Here is a 19259-nt window from a genome sequence, read left to right as displayed (position 1 = left end):
GGGTTTACCATCAATGATATTGTTCTGGCCAACATTCTAAAGACAGAATGATCAAGAATGCAATTTAGACCACTGAGGACAAAACCTACGTCTCTACTGATTAATATTAGTCATTTATATGTTTTGAATTCAAATTTGTCTTCCCATTACAGACACACAAATCAAATATTGAAAATACTCAGTAAGTTTATTTGCTCTACCTTCTGGTGAAGAGATTCACTAGAGTTCTTCTCATTGTGTTTCTTCAATTCTGTCCAATCAAGAAATTTTTCTTTGAACAATATGGTCTCATTATGTTCTGTGAGTCTGCCAAAGATAGCCCAGTCAGGACGCCCTTGTCCTTTTCTATATTAGAAAAAACAAAAAAACTGGATTAAATTACATACTGTAACATATATGCAAGAAATCAAATGTTTTAAACATCCCTGAGAAAACTCATTTGCAATACAGGTTTCCAAGTCTTTACTCTAGTTTGCTAATTATAAAGTTTGAAGCTATTCAGATATCAAACATTTGCCACTGACTTGATGCAGGATTTTAAAAGTGATCAGCAAAGGAAAGCAAACGGCTGTGTACCATCTTCTTTATGATGTACAAAGGCAGCCTGAAAGATTTCGCCTCCCTGAATGTTTATTTGCCAATACATAGCTGGCACAACTTTACATGTTATATTATGCCGGTTCGTGGCAATTAAAAGTCATTGTTTCCACAAAGAAAAATGGCAGCTGGCATTTACACACTGACCCAGTCTAACAGCATTCAGTTGCATTAACTCCCAATAATGTATGTCCCCAGTGTATCAATAAGAGAGCAAAAGTACTATAACAGCTGTAAGTTTGGTACCTTGGTATAAGGGGATTGCACTCTCCAGGGTCTAGAGGATTTATGTCACAATTGGCGTAGTCAAATGTTCCATTCCACAAATGTTTGGCCAGCTGGAATGCTACTTTTCTCTGTGCTAATGTGACTTCTTTCCCATGCCACACATATACTTCGCTGCCGAAATCAAAAACCAGAACCTAGAAATAATTACAGTAGTAATTTAACTGCAGGGAAAATATACTCAGTTATAGCAAAAACTCTTTGGTATAACAATGGCCAGGTTGTGATATAATTAATGTAGTGAAACAAATACTTACAAATGTCCTATGTGACGAAAGGAGTTGAAAATGAAATAGCAGCCACTGCATAGCATTTGGGTTTGACTTATGGGCCTGATTACTTGCATATTTGGTAAGCCAATACTGGGAATTCTACAGGGGAATTTGCTTATGAGGGAGTGAGGTCATGTGAGAACTGAAAGTTCTTACTGATCACAAAGCAATATTGACCTGTTCTAAAAACCTACTTTCAATCCCTCTTGGTTGGATGAGGTTGTTGAAGTGAGACTTTACTGAGGGTGGAAAAGAGTTTTGGGAAGGGGAGAGGGAAAAAAGTTAGGACTATCTGGTTTGTACTTGGATGGACTGGAAGCAAAGGAACCCACCATGGACAAAAGGGGTTAGAAGTCTTTAAAAGTTGTCAGTGTTGAGATAATGCATTCTAATTTTTCTTTACTTTCTTGGTACCAAGGGCTCTGCAGATGGTCAGTCTCTGACAGTGAAGAGTTTAAAGTATCAGAAGTACAAAGGACCTGATTTTCAATAAGTTCGCAGATGGGTATTTGCAATTGTGTGCCTACAAACTTACCAAAGATCAGACCATCGGTATCTTCCAGAGGAAGTGGTAAGTGTTCCAAATTCAAACTCCTAAATGTAACTTACTGTACCTCTTTGGATTGTAGCAGAGTACATCTTGGCATTTTTCCCCAGTAGTCATCATCAGGAATAAGTTTATCATCTACTAAACGATAGATGCAATTTGTTTCTATTATTGCAGCTTCATACATTTCATCTTCCTCGGGGTTTCCAGCAGCTTGAAGAGAAAAAAAAAATCACAAATACAAAAATGTTCTAATATCAAATTTCTCTACATTGGAACAGCTAATTCAGCTATTTTACTGTGATAAAACATAAGGGGCTGAAACAGTGAAAATATAAAAACTCTTACACTGGTAACTTGTCTGGCCACCAAGGAGTTTCCAGAAGTCTTTGGCTGCATGAGTATGGGTATTTATCCCTTCTTCTATGGTCTGTACATAAGAAGCTCTACAGCCGAGTTCCCTCTTTGTCTGAATTAAAGTTGCAAGTTCTGAAGCCTAAGAGATTAACATAATTATCTGAATAGGATCGTTAAGTCATTTGTGCACGTTCAGTCAAGGGAAAGTGCAGGAGTGAGAAAGGGGACAGCACGGTTGGTAGCAGTGGTAATGGTCATTACTTCTCTTTTTATTAAACACCCAGAAGCGAGAGAAAAATGACAAATACACCAGTGCTTTTATTTGTAATTACAATGAGAACTGATCCTAATGAATGCAGAAACAGAAAGGACATCCTGCAATTCAAACTATTTTTCTGTTTGAATACAAATCCCTTTCCTGAGGATTTCCTATTTTCTATTGTGGTTTTGCAACTTGCATGTCCCACGTCAGCTTCCAATAAATGCAGAGGTTAGGGGAATAAGACATATCTGCCTCCAGCTGATCATCAATGATATGCTACTGTGCACATATTCCAGCACTGGACTATTTAGGTAATTGGCATCAAGAGTGATTATGTGAAAGGAGGAAATGGCCTGTGAGATCTCATTTTAGTGGACTAACCTTAGCTTTTTCTATGACGTTTGCAAACTCTCCTACCCACAGGAAACAGTAATGTGGAGTTAACAACAGGAAGCAGTCACCACTGTTCAGTGATGAAGCCCTTGGTTCAACTAATCTTGTCTGAACATGTCTTCTTCCTAAAATAGAAAACCAGGATAATTATATTCCTAAAAATACTGCCATCAATCTTTGAAGACCTAGTTATTTTGAATGAAAGACAAACTTGATCCCATTGCACTAATAATCCATTTCCAAAAGTCTTTCATTAGAAGAATGAATAAAGAACAGCACAGGGTTCATGCTTGGGGAAAACAATTTGTTTCCTTTTATTAACTGATATTTCTATATTGCCACTTGTTCCTGCCTTGACAATTTTATACGCCACTGGAGAAAAAAAGAATAATAATAAATGGCATAAAAAGCAGCCAAAATCCATAGCCTTTTCCATTTGTGAAACTGCTTTATTGCCTTACTAGACTATTATAAAATCAATAACAAGTTTTAAAGATTCTGACTTGCCAAACAAGTAGTATTTGGCAGAGATTAAACACAGTAACAATGTGTTGCAAGAATAACTGAAATGGCATTATGGTATTCTTACTGCAAGTGGAAAGTGGATAGTAATGAGTACCAGAATGGAGGCAAATATTAGGGAGATAAAGCAAAAAAATTAAATAAAACTCCATAGTACAGAAAAACTGAAATTCTGAAGTTTATCCTCTTCTCTTTCCTTACCAAAGTCATGCCAGTCACCACCATGTTCATTTACATGGCATGTTATATCCATGAATCTTAACATTCACTTGTTCTTGAATCTTTTAGATTGTAAACTTTTCAGGGCAGGGTTTTTTTTTTGTCAGTATAGTGGGGCTCCAATTTCTACAGGAGCCTTTGGATATTACCATAATGAATACGTATTGGTAATATAAAAACTTCTTGCATACCTTTAATTTGCAACAGCATCAGTTTCTTGTATGGTACAGCACTGTTGTTGGAGTTTTGTTCAGTTAGATTGACACTTCGTAGACTGACGCTGCTGAAGTTTTCTTTGCTTGCTAAGCCAGCAAGTGCTACTTCTGAGAAATTTGAGTTTGTAGACACTTACACACACAAAACAGAACAAAAAAAACCAAACAGGAGACACAAAAAGCAAAAAACAAAAACAAAAAAAACACATTATGTTTCGTTTCTATATTTTATGAGTTTTTTTCTTGCATGGCTCATTTTCAGGTTTTTTTTGTTGTTGCCACTGAAAAAGACAACAAAAAACAGGTTGAATTTAAGTTAACAGTTAATCCAAAGACTCTGCTTGTCTTAATCGTTAGGCAAGTTTCTAGATATCATCCCATAGTAAACTGTCAATGATCAGTTTACCAAACATATTTTATTTTCAGAAATTCCAACTTAAGAAATATCTTACTCAATATTTTGGGAAGTGCAGTGTACATTTGTGATGTAAATATAAATGATTAATGGTGCTGACAGAGAAGCCAAGACTAATAAGTTTCAATTCCCCTCAAATTTATCTCAGCCATTGTGATACAACAGACATTTACACACTCCAAAGTCTCAGAGTCAGCTTATTGTAAAGTTTTAAAAGAATCTCAATTCTTCACAATTAATGCCTCTCTCTCAACCAAAGCAAATGATGATTTCAGAAGTTTATAATTCAGATTAATGCTTCTCTTTACATTACATCACAATACTAGAGAGACAAGGTGGGTGAGCTAAGATCTTTCATTGGACCAACTTCTGTTGGTGAACGAGACAAGCGTCTGAGCTACACAGAGCTCTTCTTCAGGTCTGGGAAAGTTACTCAGAGTGTCACAGCTAAATACAAGGTGGAACAGATTGTTTCGTATAACACTGAAAAGTACAATACTACACAGAATTTGTTTTCATCAATACAGGCAACATAAAGGTTAGTTCTCTTCACTGCAGTGGCAAAAGGGAAACTCTTAACCAATGCACTGTTATGACGGTTTGCCAAATAAACTTTGAAGAAACATTACACTACTGTGACTTGTTAATACTGTGGTTATCATGAGAACACGTCACTAATCCACTTCACTGCAAGTTCCTGCCAGAATACAATTACTCTGTAGGGAAGCTAATGGTTTGGAGTTACAAGGTCAATTTTGAATTCATGAGGGATAATTATGGCCATGAGATGGAGGGCAATTTACAAGAACAAAAGTTGGTCTATTTCTAAACTAGACTTGCTCTCTTTTCCCAACAGAAGAATAGTTTGTCGTCATACTAAGCAACCATTTTATCTGCTCCTTAGCTGCTAGTGGCATGTTCATCCCCTCTCCCGCAATTTGACCCAATCTCTCAAAAACTCAGTGTTGCTCTCTCTTCACTGGTTGAATAGACTGGAAAAGTTGGTGTCAGAGTACTGAAGTAGGTAACCTTCCCTCAAGGATCCAAATGCATCAGTTTTTTCTTGTTCCACTGGGGTTCAATATTTTACCGATGTTCAGCCTTCTAACTGAAAACCGAACGATGAATTCTCAGAGAGAGTTATGCATACGTTTTTTTTAGAGCTTCACTACTAGAAAGATACTGGCACATAAGAGCCATCAAATTGACTTACTTTTTTCTACTTTCATTCGCTTTGATTCCATGAAGGCAATATTTAATCTTTGTTCAGTGTATTCATGAAGAATGTCCTCTCTTGCTGCCAGCAATTTCAGGGGGTTCCTTGAAGCCTGAGCTCTGCGCGTAGGTCTCACGGCACGTTTGTGCTCTGTTACAGAAGAAATTAACCTAAGCAGCAAATGAAAGTTTTATAATCTTCAGATGACATAATTGGTCTTAGTCAAAAGCCACTAATGATTACAGACTTGCTCTGTACTGGGATGATATTTAAAGCTAAAAAGTCAGCTCACTGATGCATGTGTAGGGGTATTCCAGAAACCCAGAGAAGAATGGGATGTGACCACCGTTAAGAGACATCTACAAAACAATTTCTACAACTGAACATTTTGTCGAGCTCTGCATATCTGTGATTAAAGTTATGCAACTTTGGGCAAAGATTTGGTTAAGTTGGAAGGTTTCTCCTGTTGGGGTAAAGAAGGGAGGGGAGAGGAGGGGCAAAAGGGGGAGACCAACGGCCATTTGTAAGACATCATGGAAAAATTTGTATTTATTCATTCAGAATAGTGAAAGAGAAGGAGCTCACTTTGGTGCATAAGGATCAAAGATGGCATCAAAGTCCTCATCAAGCTCCAAAGGCACTGTGTAAGTGGGGCAATCCATGTGACGGTAAAATTTGGAAAAGGTTTCATCATCGTCCAGCTTCATCACCTCTTTCACCGATTTTCCTGTGACTGTTAGCACGGTTTCTTGCATCCCACCAACTGCAAATACAGATAAAAGAAATATTCTCTTAAATACCATGCTGGGTTTCTGACCTTAAAGTTGTGTGGGGCAGTCTTTTGTTTTTCTGTGCATTTTTTTTTAAACAGAGAGAAAATTTAAAAGCTAGCCTAAGATTATTAGATAGCTTGACACAATGGTGATACATGCAGGGCCTGTGGTGCTCAGTAGCATGAATTTCCTACACTAAAGAATGAAGGCCAAATTCTGCCATCCTCACCTCAAGTAATGTATCAGGGTTACTTGTAGGGAAAGACGCTACTCAGCATTAATAAGAGTGGCAAAATCCAGATCTTATTTTAGTGCCTCACCACATTGAATTGCTCATTTTAACCTCCTCCAGTGAACAGTAAACACTCTTATTTATTTCTGACATGCTTGACACAATGCCAAATACGAAAATAAGGTCTTGGTCCCAAAACAAAGATGGGAAAACTTGAACTGTCTAGATGTGGGGACAACTTGGTGTCTTTTTGGTTATAAACCTAAGTTATAAAGTGAATTATAAAAAGGCACTAAAAAAAGATTTTTAAATATTACTTCAATGAAGAGGGTGGGGAAGATGACCAATGCACTGGTTTGATATTAGTACGATTAAAACAATGAACCAGCATTTGAAGCCAGATTATCATAAGTAATGATAGGTTCTTGACCAAGGTCCGAAGTGGTGATACAACTTTATAATGTTATCTGAATAATTTGCTAGAAGCAGTTCTTAATTTGTGCCAGGGTTTGCAAGGGCTGAGCCTTGGCACCTCTAAGCTTGGCAATTCATAGCCTCGGCACCTCTGGGCTTGTTGTATCAGTTATGAATGTAAAAAAATTGCTTGAGCCCTGGCATGTTTTCATTACAAATTAAGCACTAACTAGAAGCAAGAACGTAATGGGAAAAGATGTGGGGTATGTGTGTGGGGATGAGACAGTACAAAACAAGAATTACAGTTTTTAAAAAGGCTTTTTGTTGTCTACAAAACAAATAGCAGGTGGTGACTAACAAAATTTTGCAAAGACTGAATCACGAAAAGAAGTGTACAACCTTCACTATGGTCTTGGTGAAATGAACAATACAAGTACACAAAGTTCTGCTACCAGGTACTGTAACTAAAATACATTAACTGATTTGAAAAATCAGGTATAGAGTCTATTACATTCTCAAATTACTCTTACATACCTTTGTTATTCAGCCTTCCCAAGAATGTTTCCAGCTTGTCTAGCTTCATGTCTGATTCTAATTGCATATCAGGCCTGGCTTCTATTTCTAAGCAGTATGAAAATATTAAAAATAGTTACAGTGTGATTAAACATCTATAAAAGCCTTATCATAATTTTCAGCTATTTCTGATTACCTACCTTCCAGAGGCTTTGAAACTGGAGTGGTAGACTTCAGCCTGTTACAGAAAGGGGAGGTCACTGGAGTTATGGCAGTAGGTGATGCCAAGCCTGCAGAATAAGCAGAGTCTTTCAGATTGCCACGTCCATTGTAAACTATGAGGCTTTATTCTTGCAAACTAATGCCTGTTAAAGTAACCTAGTGTGGGAAATGGGTTTTCTATTAAAACAACCCTTTGTGCTTATTTTAAAATTTATATGGTTTGGATTGTATGTACCATTGTGCATATCAGACACTTGTAATGTTTTTGTGCAAAAAACAAATGATTTGCAGGGAATCTACTGAGCTCGTGCTCAGAACATAATCTATGGAAAGTATCTTCACAAATCTATTAAGCAAGGTAGCAAAAAGAAAGGCTTGAATTGTCAAGAGAATTCCCTCCCCCATTCCCACCAGCAGCCAAAGTCCATGGGGCCCCCTGGCTTGCATATGCAGGTGTGAAGACAGGAGTTACAGGGGACGCAAAGCAGTAGACTCAGATTCAGGGGCTGCATCCTGTATATTTCAAACCCCAGTCCCAATTCAATATGCACTATTCTCTCTTCCCTAATAACTAGCACAAGGTTGACCAGAACAAATTAAACTCAGTACATAAATTTACAACATTTTTTTTTAAATGAACATATGGAGATTCAGTAAGAAGTAACACTATTCAGGATTAAGGTATGCCACATTGGTTGGGATAGTACATTGCAACACTGAATTGTATCCCTCATTCCTTAGCTTTAACAGTGAAGAAGAAAAATCTTAATACCTTTTAAAAATGTAACGACTATTTTTCTATGTAGTAACTGTCTGTTAATTACCGAGGAGCTCAAGTTTAAGTCTTGTTTTGGAAACTTTACTGTTTTCCTCAAAAAACATAAATTGAAGCTGCATCAGTTTAACAACTCTTTTCATTATTTTTATATGAAAGGCACATCACCCTGGAGCAGGCCCTAGCGTGCAGTAATTACCAAACACTGAAGTGAAAATAGAACACAATTGGGCAGCTTATTAAGGAAGACACATTTTGCTACTAATTAAGAGGCCTGAGCTCGGGGCAGATTTTAAAGTAGCTGGTAAAGCCTCTGGCCATTGGAATATAGGGGAGAGAGTGCCTGAACTGATCACACAACTCCCCCTGCTGCTGGATGAACAAATCAGTGCAGAGAGCAGAGAGGGTGAAAAACGTTCATTTGCCAATTTGGAGACACAAGAATCTTCAACCACAAAGTGATTAAGACTGAAGGAAAATACTAGTCATTTGATTTTGTATGTTTTGTTGCATCTTAACCTTGCCATTTAATTTAAATCTGATCTTTGATAATTCCTTCATCTAGACAATACACAAATGGTGCCTGTATGTAAATAAAATCCAGCCCAGAATACTTCTAACCAGTACTGATGTCAGTGGCTCTCCAGCTTCCTCCACAACACTGACATCCACAGCAACTGACCAGTTCCCTCCCCCAACACAATTGTTTTCTTTTCTTCTCTCTCTCTTTTTTAAAGAGTAACTGCTAGCCTCAAGCACTTAGGGATATTTGGCTTAGGTTCTCAGCCTTCAGTGTGTGGCCCACTGAGGACTTGCTGAAGGCCCAAAGAGATATGGTAAGTCACATGGCACTGGCTCCCTGATTACCAGCAGATAGAAATACATTAAATACTTTCCTAATGTTACTTCTTCATTAAACACCTAATGCAATTCCCACAAAGACGTTACATGATCACATATGGTAGCGTGCGTGGAGAAGGTCTGAGAGATCACAACTAGGACAAGGAAATGGCCAATGAGAAGGGCTGGGTGAAATTTTTCAGATGAATAGTTTATTCAGCGAAAAATGCTGTTTTGGTTGAGCTGAAACAATACATAAATTTGACATGAATTTGCTGAAACAGAGGAGCATCAGAAAACAGGGGGGAGGTGGTAGTACCTCCTTTATAACGGCTGGAAAGTGGCGGCTGTTGGCCGGGTGCCCAGCTCCAGGGGCAGCGCAGCGGCCAGCAGCAGCAGTGCAGACGTAGGGGTGGCAATACAATACCATGCCACCCTTGCTTCTGTGCTGCTGCGGGTGGCTGTCAGTCGCTCAGCTGTGAGGGCAGCTCAGAAGTAAGAGTGGGAATGCTGTGACCCCCTTACAGTGGACTTGTAACCCCCTTTTGAGTTGGATTCCACAGTTTGAGAAATACTGTGAACTTTTACCCTAGAGAATAAAAGTACACAAAAGACCAGATTTCACAGAGGAGACCAGATTTCACGGTTTGTGATGCAATTTTCACAGCTGTGGATTTGGTAGACACCTATCTACATCATGTCTCCAGGACCTGACTTTTCCTTTCTGCCCCTGCTCACTAAAATCTTGTTCAGGCCCTAATTTTCTCCCCTCTTGAGGCATGCAACCTTCTCTCTGGCTTTGATGTTTGCAACTTTCGCCCTTAAATACATATAGAATGCTGCTACCAAAGTAATTTTCCTTGTTTGTCAAGTGTACTATGGGTATAACTAAGGCTATGAGTTGGTCACGGATTATACGTGACCTCCACGACTTCAGCCCTACTAGAAGTTCTGAGTATGGTGCAGGAACTACTTGGTGAAATTTTACGGCCTGTGTGATACAAAAGGTCAGACTAGATGATCATAATAATGCTACCTTCTGGCTTATGAAATTAGCACTTTTTAAATTGAAGGACAGAACTTTGAGTTTGACCCTACAAATTGTTGTCATTATCATAATTGAAACAGAAATAAGAAAATATTAGAAATCTTATTTGGACCTTCTAGCAGCTCTTCAGTGTGACAGTTTGTCTTTGCCACTGTGTGTTGAAAACAATCTGTCATGTCATTATGGTACTAATTCTATGAATCAAGGCATTATCATTTTCAATCTTAGACCCTAGTGGAAAGAAGGAATATCATTTTATCTCCTGGTTCAAATGACTAAAGATTTCAGGAAGTTTGAAATGATCCCATGTAATTCAGTTACTTTTAAAATTAACATACTCTAAACGAAACTTGAGTTGTCTATTCAAGGAATCTACTGTTTGTTTTTTTAATTTTTAAATATACCATCATGCAGTATTTTACTTTTGGATCTAAAGTCCCTAGTGCAGAACTGGACAATTAAGTCCAAAGCTAGAGAAGTTTGGAGGTTGCATCCCTGCTTTCCCAACATCAACAGGTGGAACCTTCCAACCTTGCATTGTGAGTGTACTCCATGATTTTGCTGTCAGTTACATTTTTGGCATAGAGATGAAGAGCTTCCTCTGGTTGCTCCAGTGAGCAAAGAAACAACAACCACCTAGCCCAGTGGTTAGAGCACTCACGGGGGATGTATGAGACCTTGGTTCAATTGCCCCCTCTGTCTGATGTTGAGCAGGGATCTGAACTTGTGTCTCCCACCTCCCAGATGAGAGCCCTAACTACCAACCTAAGGGTCATTCATGCTCTCTGGCTCAGTGACTATTCAAGTATTTTATACCAAACAGAACTGCTTCAACAAGAGAGACTGAGAATGACACCAGCACAGGCTGGCTGGCCGTTAATGGTCCAGCCTGTGACAGATCAAGTTGACTGGAGAACAGGTAGCTCAACTTATTTATTGGACCCAGCAGGGTATTCTCATAAAGAGCTAGGTGAGTCCAGTTAGACGGGGGGATAACCAGAGGAGAGGAGGAGGAAGTGTCTATTTTCTGGCAAACAGACTGAAAGGAGGCTGGGAAGGGAAAAAGAGCACACAGGCTACCCGCAGGGTGAGCTGGAACCCCGAAGAGTGAAAGCATGCCTGAACCTCTGAAAAAAAAGGGAAGAACGTGCTAGCCTCTAGGGGCATGGAAGTAGGTGTAGGGACAAATTACCATCCCGATGTGTAGAAAGAATAGTAAATATGGCAGGCGACCAGCTTGGCTTAACAGTGAAATCCTTGCTGATCTTGAACACAAAAAAGAAGCTTACAAGAAGTGGAAGACTGGACAAATGACCAGGGAAGAGTATAAAAATATTGCTCGGGGATGCAGGAGTGAAATCAGGAAGGCCAAATCACACCTGGAGTTGCAGCTAGCAAGAGATGTTAAAAGTAACAAGAAGGGTTTCTTCAGGGATGTTAGCAACAAGAAGAAAGTCAAGGAAAGTGTGGGCCCCTTACTGAATGAGGGAGGCAACCTAGTGACAGAGGATGTGGAAAAAGCTAATGTACTCAATGCTTTTTTTGCCTCTGTCTTCACGAACAAGATCAGCTCCCAGACTGCTGCACTGGGCAGCACAGCATGGGGAGGAGGTGACCAGCCCTCTGTGAAGAAAGAAGTGGTTTGGGACTATTTAGAAAAGCTGGACGAGCACAAGTCCATGGGGATGGATGCGCTGCATCCGAGAGTGCTAAAGGAGTTGGCGGATGTGATTGCAGAGCCATTGGCCATTATCTTTGAAAACTCATGGCGACCCAGGGAAGTCCCGGAGGACTGGAAAAAGGCTAATGTAGTGCCCATCTTTAAAAAAGGGAAGGAGGAGATCCTGGGAACTACAGGCCAGTCAGCCTCACCTCAGTCCCTGGAAAAATCACAGAGCAGGTCCTCAAGGAATCAATTCTGAAGCACTTAGAGGAGAGGAAAGTGATCAGGAACAGTCAGCATGGATTCACCACAGGCAAGTCATGCCTGACTAATCTAATTGCCTTCTATGATGAGAGAACTGGCTCTGTGGATGAGGGGAAAGCAGTGGACATTTTGTTCCTTGACTTTAGCAAAGCTTTTGACACGGTCTCCCACAGTATTCTTGCCAACAAGTTAAAGAAGTATGAGCTGGATGAATGGACTATAAGGTGGATAGAAAGCTGGCTAGATTGTCGGGCTCAACGGGTAGTGATCAATGGCTCCATGTCTAGCTGGCAGCCGGTATCAAGTGGAGTGCCCCAAGGGTCGGTCCTGGGGCTGGTTTTGTTCAATATCTTCATAAATGATCTGGAGGATGGTGTGGATTGCACCCTCATCAAGTTTGCAGATGACACTAAACTGGGAGGAGAGGTAGATACGCTGGATGATAGGGATAGGATACAGAGGGCCCTAGACAAATTAGAGGATTGGGCCAAAAGAAATCTGATGAGGTTCAAGAAGGACAAGTGCAGAGTCCTGCACTTAGGACGGAAGAACCCAATGCACAGCTACAGACTAGGGACCGAATGGCTCGGCAGCAGTTCTGCAGAAAAGGACCTAGGGGTTACAGTGCACGAGAAGCTGGATATGAGTCAACAATGTGCCCTTGTTGCCAAGAAGGCCAATGGCATTTTGGGATGTATAAGTAGGGGCATTGCCAGCAGATCGAGGGACGTGATCGTTCCCCTCTATTTGACATTGGTGAGGCCTCATCTGGAGTACTGTGTCCAGTTTTGGGCCCCACACTACAAGAAGGATGTGGAAAAATTGGAAAGCGTCCAGCGGAGGGCAACAAAAATGATTAGGGGACTGGAACACATGACTAATGAGGAGAGGCTGAGGGAACTGGGATTGTTTAGTCTGTGGAAGAGAAGAATGAGGGGGGATTTGATAGCTGCTTTCAACTACCTGAAAGGGGGTTCCAAAGAGGATGGATCTAGACTGTTCTCAGTGGTACCAGATAACAGAGTGAGGAGTAATGGTCTCAAGTTGCAGTGGGGGAGGTTTAGGTTGGATATTAGGAAAAACTTTTTCACTAGGAGGGTGATGAAACACTGGAATGCTTTACCTAGGGAGGTGGTGGAATCTCCTTCCTTAGATATTTTTAAGGTCAGGCTTGACAAAGCCCTGGCTGGGATGATTTGATTGGGGATTGGTCCTGCTTTGAGCAGGGGGTTGGACTAGATGACCTCCTGAGGTCCCTTCCAACCCTGAGATTCTATGATTACAGTGGTCAAGGCATGCCTGCAGGAAGAGGTGGTCTACTGAGCCCAGGTGGGTTGAATATTCCATCGTTTTGAGTATTTCTGCTGGACTTTGATAAAGCACTCTGGACATGTCTACATAGGGATAAAAAACCCGCAGGTGGCCCAGGTCAGCTGACTCAGGCTCACAGGGCTCAGGCTGCAGGACTAAAAATTGCTATGTATATGCACAGGCCTGGGCTGGACCCCTGTGGGGCCCTGGCCTATGAAGTAGTTTGGCCAGAGGGCTAGGAGACTTCTACAGCCTGAGTAGGCTGAAGGACAGTAGGGGAAAACCAAAGTACAAGTGCCACAGCTAGCTAGGAGGGGATGGACTGGAGTAGAAACTTTGCCACAGACCCATGCTAGATGAACGCAAAGCACAGTGGTTAGGGCACTCCCCCACAACATGGGAGTGCCAAGCCCAAGCCCAAACCCCTCCTTTGCTTTTACATTACAAAAGTTCCCAAAAACAGAAACAAAATGTTTCCTTTCGGGTCAAACACATTTTTCCATTTCACCCAAACCGAGTGTTTGTTGATTTTTCAGAACTGCCAATGAAAAACAAACAAAAAAATCAGTTATTCACCCAGCTCTGTCCCTGAGATCAGTTCTGTTTTCTGTTAAGATGTGGCCTGCTCTGTAATATGGGTGACACACAGGAATGCTAACAAGAGTGATGTTTCTGGCCCTGGTCACACAACATGGTCAGGATGGCAGAAAATTAGCGTGGCAGGGACCAGCATCTATTGAAACCACTGGCTACTGCTACATCCACAAATTTTGAGACCCTTTTAGATGAGGTAACTCCCACCATCCCAATGCTAGACATCCATTCCCACAACACAGGCGACCTTTCTAGGTCCACTGACTTAAGAGGGTGAGCCTTTCTTGATATTTTGACCTTGAAATGGACACACTATACAGACCCCTATACCATTTAGGATCAAAAACAAGGGTTTTGTGGTTGGCTGAGTCTATGATTCTAAGAGACCCCAATATTTGTTCCGTGCAGAAAATCTGCTGTAAAGCCTTCAGCTGATTATTGTATCTCAAGGATACCAGCATAACAGTAAAGTTACTGGTGAATTCTGTTTCGTAGCCTAAACGCAACTCTCTCTCTCAAAAAATTAAATCAGTAGATGTACATTTGCTAAATATTTTGAGAGCGTCTTGCAAAAAGAAGTCAGTTACAGGTCAATAGCGAACTCTCTCTGTTCTTATTGAGACAGAGTGCTTCCATTGTCAAATGAGAGATCTGTAATAAAGGAAAATCCAATTGTGCCCCCTGGGTAGGACTGGAGACAAAAACTGAACATTAGTATGAGTGTACAAACAATTTACTATTGAGCTTCATAATAACTGGATGCAACTGCAAACAATGCAAGACAAAATGACCAACAGAAGCACCCACTGGAAGTTACAACAAACAGCACAATGACACTTGGCTGAAGATAAACAGTCCTCTCTTCCTAAACACGAATACTGTTTCTGTTTAATATTAGCCCTTTATTTTGATCAGATAGAGAAGCAATTGCTTATTTTTCTGCAGATGATTTCTTTACAGACCTTTTTTTACCATTCGGCCAGCTACAGTGAATTGGCTAGAGTCATTGGCTGCTCCTTTACCCTTTGTCTTCCAGGCTTCTTCCCGAACAGTAATCAGGTGTTTTCTTTCTTCAATAGTCATTTGACTCTCATGGCTGTCTGCCATTTTCTGCTTTTTTGAGAAATGAAGAAATAGATTTTAACTGCTGTAAACTCTGCAATACATACCAATGAATGCAACCACTATCCTTTAAATTGAGAGAAAAGAGATACATGTTACAAAGGGACACCCATAGATGCTACAGCCCAGGGACCCTGCTCCTTAAAAAGCTTTATTGTTTTGCTACCCTATTACAGTAGTAAGATGAAATTTCAGTCAATGGCATATCTTGGTTCAGGAAATTGACAACATTCACTGCAAGACAATTAGCCTAGTTTTAATAAAAATAAACAAATTGATTAATAACGTTAAAACTTTAGGTGGTTTAAATTTTTCTAAATTATTGTACTGCTGAAATATTTCCTGGTAATCTATTTGACTGATTTCTGTGAGAAGCTTCCAAATGTGAATTCCTAAGTAGCACAGTGGATTATAAATAGAATTTTTAACCTCCGAGTTTAATGATTTTTAATTCAGTCTCTAGCTGTACATTCTCCAAGCTGGCTTAGTAGCCTTGTCTCTAGAGGCTGATCACTTTGGGATCTGCTCCAGCTTGTTCTTTTGAATAATTTCATTCTGTGATCATTCAAATGCTGTTTGTCTCACCCACATGGAGCTTTTGCCAGTTTGCTTTAAGGGAGAGACATTCAATAGCTTCAGTGATTAGAAACAGCTATGAGCAGGAACTATTTCAGTGCCCTCCATCCATACAGGAGACTGGGGAAGAAGGTACATTAAGTAGGAAAAAAAGCCACCATAAATTTCTCCCTCCTCTTAGCTGAGTCAGATCAGGGAATAAGTTCAGTTTCTACAAATCAAGTTACCTTAAAAAGAAGCTAACATTTTTGGGATTTGTGTTACATAGAAATCATGAACAGGACACACCAAAGAATAGCATTGCCAACAATCAATTTTATTGCCACTCTTGTGCTATTTGGTGCTTTTCTTAGAAACCCAGCTGCTGTAATCAAACAATGGCATGAGAACATCAGCTTTCATTTAAATTTTTTTCTAGCCCTCACAATTACAGAGAAAAGCTTGAAAACTTGAAATGAATGCACCCTACAGGCTCTGAAACCAGAAAGAAAAATAGAAAAACCCAATTTATATATATAGATAAATAATCACGTTTTTTTAAAAAAGAGCCTGACTCATGATTTTTGAATGCTTGTGTTGACAATACTGAATGAATTAAACACAATTCAGTATTTTTAAGGGACCAATAGCGTGACTATAGAGGCAGGGAGACAGGGAAGGAATTCCATGTAACTAAGAATTTATCTGAAAAGATAAAAAATCATCCACCAGTAGCAAGAGGAATTACAGGGTAAGAAGCAGCTAACATAAGGATTGGAAGCTCCCTCTCCTTCCCCTCCTTTCTCTGTTTGTGCCTCTTCCACAGACCTCTCCACAATTATGTTTGTTCGGAGTTCAATAGAAACGTTAACTGGCTGGGCAGCCAGACATTTTGACAAGACACATGGCAACTTAGATAAAATATTCAGAGTGTAGTGCAATCTTTTCAATGCTGTGGGCCAGATGCTAGGTTTGGGGCACCTTGGTGGGTCATATACAAAAATATAATTCCAGATTTTAGAATCAGCTTTTTATTAAGGTCAGAATTTATTTTAGCCATAAAAAAACATTAAAATAAAACGAGTCTATCAGAGAATAGCACATCTCAGTGAGAACACTAAGGAATTTTTTTCCCCTTGCACTACAATTCCAATGTCAGTATCAATATTCAGTATCCAACATCTTGCCATGTTTTGACTTCACATGTTATTTCATGACAGAATGTGCTTTTGCAAGTGTATGTGCTTCCCAATATTGAGCCCAGCTTCAGCACAAGAAGCCTCTGAACTAGGGACAAGTTTCCAGAAGTTTTCACATGCTCCATTCTTCTCTGAAAGAAACCAAGGATAAATCTGCCACTCACACAGCTCTAGCTAAAGATCTTGTAGTTGCTGCTCAACTGGTACCTCCACTGGATTGTTGAACAGTTGAATGCTGGATCTCAAAACTCTCAAAATCTGCAAATCTGGTACTGAACTCTGCTGAGATAGCCAATATAAATGTCAAGAAGCTGCGAAAACCAACAACCAGCGTCTCAGTTGAGAGATCCTTGCATGATGGAAAATGGGTGATGCCATTCTTCTGAAGATACCAAGCTTTCTGTGGAATGCGTCAACATGGCCCATAAAAGTGTAGAGATATTCTGATCTCTATCTTGCTGCTGGAGACTGAGTGAATTGAGATGAGCTGGTTATGTCTGTTAGGAAGGCCAGTGAGCAGAGAAATGCTCAGTCTTCCAACTGCTCGACACTGGTCAGCATTTCTTACTTTTTCTTTTTTCAGAACAGCAAGAATCTCCTTTCTGAGTGGAAAAAAAAAAGATTGCAGGTACTGCCCCCCACTCAGCTACTGAACTTGTGACCGGCGATGCAAATCCCACATTCTGCATTCAACTCCTCAAGGAAACGGATACTTTTTTTGTGCCTCTGTGCTCTGTTTCCTCCACAGATGACGATGACTGTTTGTATTACATTGGTCATCACACACTAATTTTAACAGATTTCCCACAAACTTCCTCCATTTCCTATTCCATTTTCTCTCAGCAAACCTACAAATCCATTTTTACTGCCAATCGTTGCTTGTGCACTAGCTGTGACAATGCAGCAGCACTGTTGGAAGCCACCATATCTGCTCATAGCAGAAACAAGTAAATATCTGCTCCCTTTGTACTGCATTTGTTTGGAACTACCTCCAGTAACTATTAATGCATGAAGAGATCCTCATCAATGGTTCAGATGAAAAGCAATAAATGTCTGATATCACCGATGTCAGCACTCTTGTCTGGAGCTAGTCTAATGAAAAGCACTTACAATTTTCACCAACTGTCTTCAGTTTTGAGGACACAGGATCATTCATGTCACTTATTCTCCTAGCTACAGTTTGCTGAGGCAATGACACACTCAAAATTCTCTCTCATTTTTTCCATTCCCAAATGGATGAGCCAGCTTGATAGCATACATTTTCCACATCACCATCCTTAAAAGGCTTTTTACATTTCACTAGCTCAAGGCACACCTTGTAAGAGGCAGCTGGACTTGAAGTTAGTACAGCTGCAGGTTTCATCAGTATGTTTCTCTGCTTTTGAAGTTTGCTTTTCAAGTCCTTAACTAGAGCGGCGAGTAACTCTCCAGGGTACTTCTTGCATTTTGCCTTGTGAAGTGTGTTCTAATGTCAACTGATATTGTACTCCTTCAACACAGCTATCACTTCCAAGTGCATGAGACATTGTGGTGATCCATTACATTCAATGAACAAGTAGACTTCTTCCCATTTACCTTGAAATGCTCTGTTCTCTGCATTCACTTTTCTCTTATTGCTAGCAGCCATTACAGTTACTTGTTCCCTTGCACTTGAGAGAAACCGGTCAGTCCTCACTACCTGAGACTGAATGCTACAGGAGACTGGGCTCTAGGTGCGGGTATCGGAGGAAGGGCTGGTTAGGGCTACCTTTACTCTCCTGCTGTTGCAGCTCACCAGCTACCTTCCTTCATCCTCTGCTACTATACTTAAGTGCTGTTCTTTACTGCATGTGCTGGAGGAAGACCAGCTCTACAACATTGCATCCTGTGTATGGCATGACCTATCACATATCGTGCTTGAGAGGTCACGCTTCATGAAGGATGCCATTTTGTCTCCACACGTTGATTGTGCTGCAGAGCACCATTTCATTCACTGTGCAAATGCTCTGTTCCAGGCAGCTGCTGCTGCAGGAGGCAACCTTGGAAGGCCTTGGAGGGGAGGGGATATGAATTGTCCTATGGGCTGAATTCCGCCTGGATGCTGCCAGTTGACCCACCATCAAGGAATGACAATGACCTTTTCAACCAGAAGGACCCCAGAATACTTTACAAACTAAAAGAAACATTTCACCCCCCACAGGAAGTGCAGCCACCTCTGGAGTGAATTTTGGTTTCCTAGATCAGAGCAACATTCCATAGGAGATCTGGACAGGAAATAAATATTCATCTGAATATCCTACTGAAACCACAAGGGGGATTTTATATGCAAATTGAATATGAAGTTGTAATTTGGCAAGAACTCTGGCATTAACTGAACCTTCTTTGTGTGGGGAAAAATCAAATGGCTTTTTGAAAACAAACAAACAAACCCCAAGTGGTTTACTTTTAAATTTTG

General features: G+C 40.4%; 1 protein-coding gene across 20 annotated transcripts in view; it reads right to left on the bottom strand.

Annotated features, from left to right (window-relative positions):
- The window catches only part of SVIL (supervillin), a 214206-nt gene that overhangs the window by 20968 nt on the left and 173979 nt on the right, over positions 1-19259 (bottom strand). For 13 of the 20 annotated variants that reach the window (XM_043541407.1, XM_043541411.1, XM_037890931.2 and 10 more), the window contains 11 exons: positions 14912-15062; positions 7433-7522; positions 7254-7340; positions 5886-6063; positions 5298-5470; positions 3646-3801; positions 2702-2838; positions 2050-2197; positions 1769-1914; positions 844-1019; positions 201-345 (listed from right to left, as the gene is read on the bottom strand). In XM_043541407.1, the coding sequence (XP_043397342.1) occupies positions 201-345; positions 844-1019; positions 1769-1914; positions 2050-2197; positions 2702-2838; positions 3646-3801; positions 5298-5470; positions 5886-6063; positions 7254-7340; positions 7433-7522; positions 14912-15062 (1587 nt within the window). The remainder of the gene's footprint in view (positions 1-200; positions 346-843; positions 1020-1768; positions 1915-2049; positions 2198-2701; positions 2839-3645; positions 3802-5297; positions 5471-5885; positions 6064-7253; positions 7341-7432; positions 7523-14911; positions 15063-19259) is intronic. The other 7 variants (XM_043541420.1, XM_043541418.1, XM_037890936.2 and 4 more) reach the window with 1 other exon arrangement.

This window comes from Chelonia mydas, chromosome 2 (genome assembly GCF_015237465.2).
Source record: "Chelonia mydas isolate rCheMyd1 chromosome 2, rCheMyd1.pri.v2, whole genome shotgun sequence".
Taxonomy (NCBI): domain Eukaryota; kingdom Metazoa; phylum Chordata; order Testudines; family Cheloniidae; genus Chelonia; species Chelonia mydas.
The sequence above is the reverse complement of the archived record's forward strand: the minus strand, read 5'-3'. Positions and strand labels throughout refer to the sequence as shown.